The 3,868-nt window shown below is 35.1% G+C and overlaps 1 protein-coding gene across 1 annotated transcript; it reads left to right on the top strand.

The window, feature by feature from the left end:
- Positions 496-2,663, top strand: LOC104771519 (rRNA-processing protein efg1). Its single transcript, XM_010496049.2, has 8 exons — positions 496-763; positions 1,012-1,141; positions 1,234-1,361; positions 1,475-1,613; positions 1,722-1,836; positions 1,936-1,999; positions 2,088-2,345; positions 2,447-2,663. The coding sequence occupies exons 1-8, from the start codon at positions 611-613 to the stop codon at positions 2,447-2,449; spliced, it is 990 nt and encodes a 329-aa protein (XP_010494351.1). The 5' UTR covers positions 496-610; the 3' UTR covers positions 2,450-2,663.

The raw sequence follows: 3,868 nt of genomic DNA, 5'->3' as shown, positions 1-3,868 counted from the left end.
TTGTAGAAATCATACAAAAAAACATTGAAATTCTTGCATTATTTTAATAATCATCATGCATTATTTTAATAATCTACAACATAATAATATTTTGACACATGTCACGATCTTATGAATTAGTAACTTTTACAACATAATAATAAAATTTTATTTTTATTTTAATAATCTTATTATTTTAATAATTTACAACATAATAAGATTTTGACACATGTTGCGATCTTATGAATTAATAACTTTTGAAACTGTACTTTATATAATAAGATATTTTCTCATGTGAAACAAGTAATTTTATAAAGTTTTTTTTTTTAACCAAACACTAAGTAATTTTATAAGTTTATTTTACACTTTTCAGACTTTCCCATTAAATTTATCAACTGTCACAATCCGAGAAACCGGTTTACCCGGAAACTAATCCGGTTCAACCTAGTTGTTTATCCCAAATACGCAGCGTTTTGACGTCCGATTGAAGAAGAAGCAAAAAAGAGCCAACGCCGAACAAAGGAAAAAAAACACAACCCCTAATTTTTGTCTGTTGTTTGTTCTCTCTGCTCTTCTACCCTTTCTCCTTGTTCAACTCTTTCAAAAGCTTTTTGCTTAAAACCCTCCGGCCATGGCGCACGGAGGTTATGCCAAGAGAAGGGTCTCGGAACCGAAACAGTCAGCAGGAAGCAGTCGAAGGTCGAAAGTATTGCGTGTTGAGAAGAAACCTAAAAATGTCTCCATCAAGAATCAGATGCGTTCCGTTGAACGCTTTCTCCGTAAAGTCAGCTCCTTTTCTCTCTTAAATTAGGGTTTTTATTTATGAATCACTCTTAAATTTTCATCCTTTCTAGTATGATATTGGCGATTCAGTTGTGTATGTTCTATTTAGAGCTTTAAGGGTTTATAGTGATATGTGTCTGAGTTGTGTTATTTTAGAGAATTTGGTAATATGGGAAGTCATATATGCTCAATTTGAAGCAACCCCTGTGAGAAGTTTAAATTTTGATGTATTGATTTGATACTTTGTAGGATTTGCCTCCTGAAGTAAGAGAGTCTCTAGTAGAGAAGTTGGAGGATTTGAAGAAGCAGCAAGACGCTCATGCCCGTCTTGCTGTTGAACGTAAAGTATTCCTCAGGAATAGAAAGATTAAGTTCTTTGGTAAGAGCTTTTAACTGATGGTTCTAGCATTTTGTGACGATTTAATTAGTAATGATAGCCTGAAAAGTTGTAGCTTTTTGTTTCTTGAATAGAGCGGAGGAAGATCGAGAGGACCATTAGACGTCTTGAGAAGCTACAACGTACTTCATCTGCTCATGTGGGAGACGCAGATATAGCTGAGCAACTTACTAAACTCAAAGAAGATCTTGAATATGTTAGGGTACGTTATCTTCATTACACTGCCGTCTCCTTTTTACTATTTCTCATTTGTTTGACTTGTTAGTGAAATTTAGAATGAACTTAGTTGAAAATGTCTGTTTTTTTTTAACGCAGTTCTTCCCCAAAAATGAGAAGTATGTATCTCTCTTTACTGGCGGTGAGGATTCAGAAGTAGTTGAGAAGAGAGGTAAACTGAGGAAGCAGATCAAAGCCAATAAAATTGTTGCTGCTGCTAGTGGGAAAGAGTTAGAAGGTATACACATGATATGTAGAGATGCTTTTTTGTTTACGTTTTATCTGGAACTATTAAGTATCGTAGCTAATAAATGATGATTTATGTTTTATGATTGTGAACAAACAGAGACGGGCAGTGAAGATGATGGTCTTCTGGACCTTAGTGATGATGATTTCTTTGATAAAGGGAGTTCAAGCGATGAAGCAGATGCAGATGATGAATTGACCGATAAGAGCGCAAAGTATGCCTAGTTAATTTAATGTCGTAATACTTTCTTTTAGACGTCAATACATTTAATTGAGCCGTACTGATAAAGAGAACATCTGATCGTATTTCTCAGGGAGGCTGCTTCAAGTGCATCTGGTAGAGCAACTTCTGGCATGTCTAGTGATGAACGTAATCAGGTATGATGAATGGTGATGCCATTTGTTAAGACATGTTTTACATGACAAACTTTGATTTACATTTTTGAATGTTTTAAAATCCTTGTAGAAACAAAACTCTGCTAGGGCTTTAATGCCACCACCACAAGCAAGGTTTGAATCAAATTCTAGGAGGAATTCATATGTACAGAGGAATGAGATGCCATCATCCTCGAGAAACACTTCGAACAGAAGAAGTGAGTCCTCATATAATACTGACAGGGCTGCTGCGGCAAGTTCATACAGCAGTCAGAGTAGCAACTTGAGCTCCAATTCTGATGCTCATAAACCCAAAAGGAAGAGACGGCCCAAGAAGAAGAAGCAACAGGTCAGTTTACTTACCCGCGGGTTAGATTGTGGGAAAATCATCTTTGAATAACATCTCATTGAAGATCTTGTAACCATAATGGTTGATGCTTGTCTTTGCAGTGATCGGGTTCTCAGCTTGTCAAAACACACACTAAAAACTCTTTATCAGTTTGTCGCTTGCTGCAATGGTCTCGCTGCTGGGATCTTATGCATATAGATATATCTATATATGTTTTGATGTGGTCATGGGATTCGTTCAGAGAGATGTGTCTGTTGAGTTTGGCGTTTGAGATGATAGATACCCTTAAAATTTCCATTATAAACTCCCTTTTGAATTTTTCTTGGCCTTTACTTACAGTTGCAGAATTGAGTCAAAATGACCATAGAGGTTCATAGAGATAGATCTTCTCTCGAATCAGTTAGGAACTCGTCTTCTTTAGAAAGTTTTGAAACCCTGATTGTACGAATTAAGTGTTTTTGAGGAAAACAAAGATTTTGATCCTACTATTAATATGTTGGAACTTGAAAGTCTTGTGACCAAAAAAGTTACAGTTACTATTTATAATGAGAATGAATATTTGTGTGCACAAAGTAAATTAAAGACACGGAGTTTGTTGTTCGTTAGTAATAGGTTTTGGTTTTTTCCCAATCTTTTGAGATCATGTCCAAAAACAAAACAACCCCAAACAAAAAGCAATTACACCATCACAAACACACTTAAATCAAGCAATCTTTTAACCAAACACCACTGATAGATCTTCCAATATATACATGCTCTATCAGTGGAATTTGTAATATATATATATATATATATATATATATATATATATATATATTAGTTAGTTAGAAAGAATGGAATTTGTAACAAAAATAATCCAATTCGTGTTTTTCAATAAATGTTGGAAGGAAAAAAACCAAAAGATTTTAATAGCTCTTGAATCGTTTTGAAAGGACGAGCCACCGAGTGACGCAGTTGAAAACTCAAAGGCAGTGCCGGTCCGTCTATAAGGCAGCCAAAGCATTCGCTTTAGGCCACATCCTATATTCTAAATTTTTGTGTTGATTTTTAAAAAATTTCTCTTAGCAGAATGGTTATGTAGCCTCCAAATACATCCAAGTTAGTGGGTTCGAACACTCAAATAGGCACTATTATTAATTTTTCTTTTGCTTTTTAAATTTCTATATTACATTATTTACAGTTCATAAATTTAGAAAACACTACATATAAAAATTGCTTTAGGGCTCGGATTCGTTTCCTCGGTGGTGGAGCAAAACCCTGGTCTACACCTTTTCCTTTGAGATGATATGGTATGTTTCTGCTCATTTTATAGGGTTGAGGTTCTTGGGAAAGATATGGGTTGACGAGGGTTTAAAACGGGTTTCAAGAGTTTGCAACGGTTTCTAAAGGTTAACAAGGGTTAAAAACAAGAATAGAGTGCGGGAATTACTAGTCGTGATGTTGGGAGCCCAAGGATTCCAGTTTTAAAACAGAGCTTACTTTTAAGAACTATCTAAAACCATGATTTTGGAGGATTTTGTGAG

The sequence above is a fragment of the Camelina sativa genome, chromosome 20, assembly GCF_000633955.1.
Source record: "Camelina sativa cultivar DH55 chromosome 20, Cs, whole genome shotgun sequence".
Taxonomy (NCBI): domain Eukaryota; kingdom Viridiplantae; phylum Streptophyta; class Magnoliopsida; order Brassicales; family Brassicaceae; genus Camelina; species Camelina sativa.
This window is presented reverse-complemented; position numbering and strand designations above follow the sequence as displayed.

What these genes read in the sequence shown, in the direction of transcription:
- LOC104771519 (XM_010496049.2), top strand. Translation starts at nt 611, where the DNA reads ATGGCGCACGGAGGTTATGCCAAGAGAAGGGTCTCGGAACCGAAACAG. An exon ending in TTGACCGATAAGAGCGCAAA is followed by an intron (nt 1,837 to 1,935) that starts GTATGCCTAGTT and finishes CGTATTTCTCAG; the next exon opens with GGAGGCTGCTTCAAGTGCAT. An exon ending in CTAGTGATGAACGTAATCAG is followed by an intron (nt 2,000 to 2,087) that starts GTATGATGAATG and finishes AAATCCTTGTAG; the next exon opens with AAACAAAACTCTGCTAGGGC.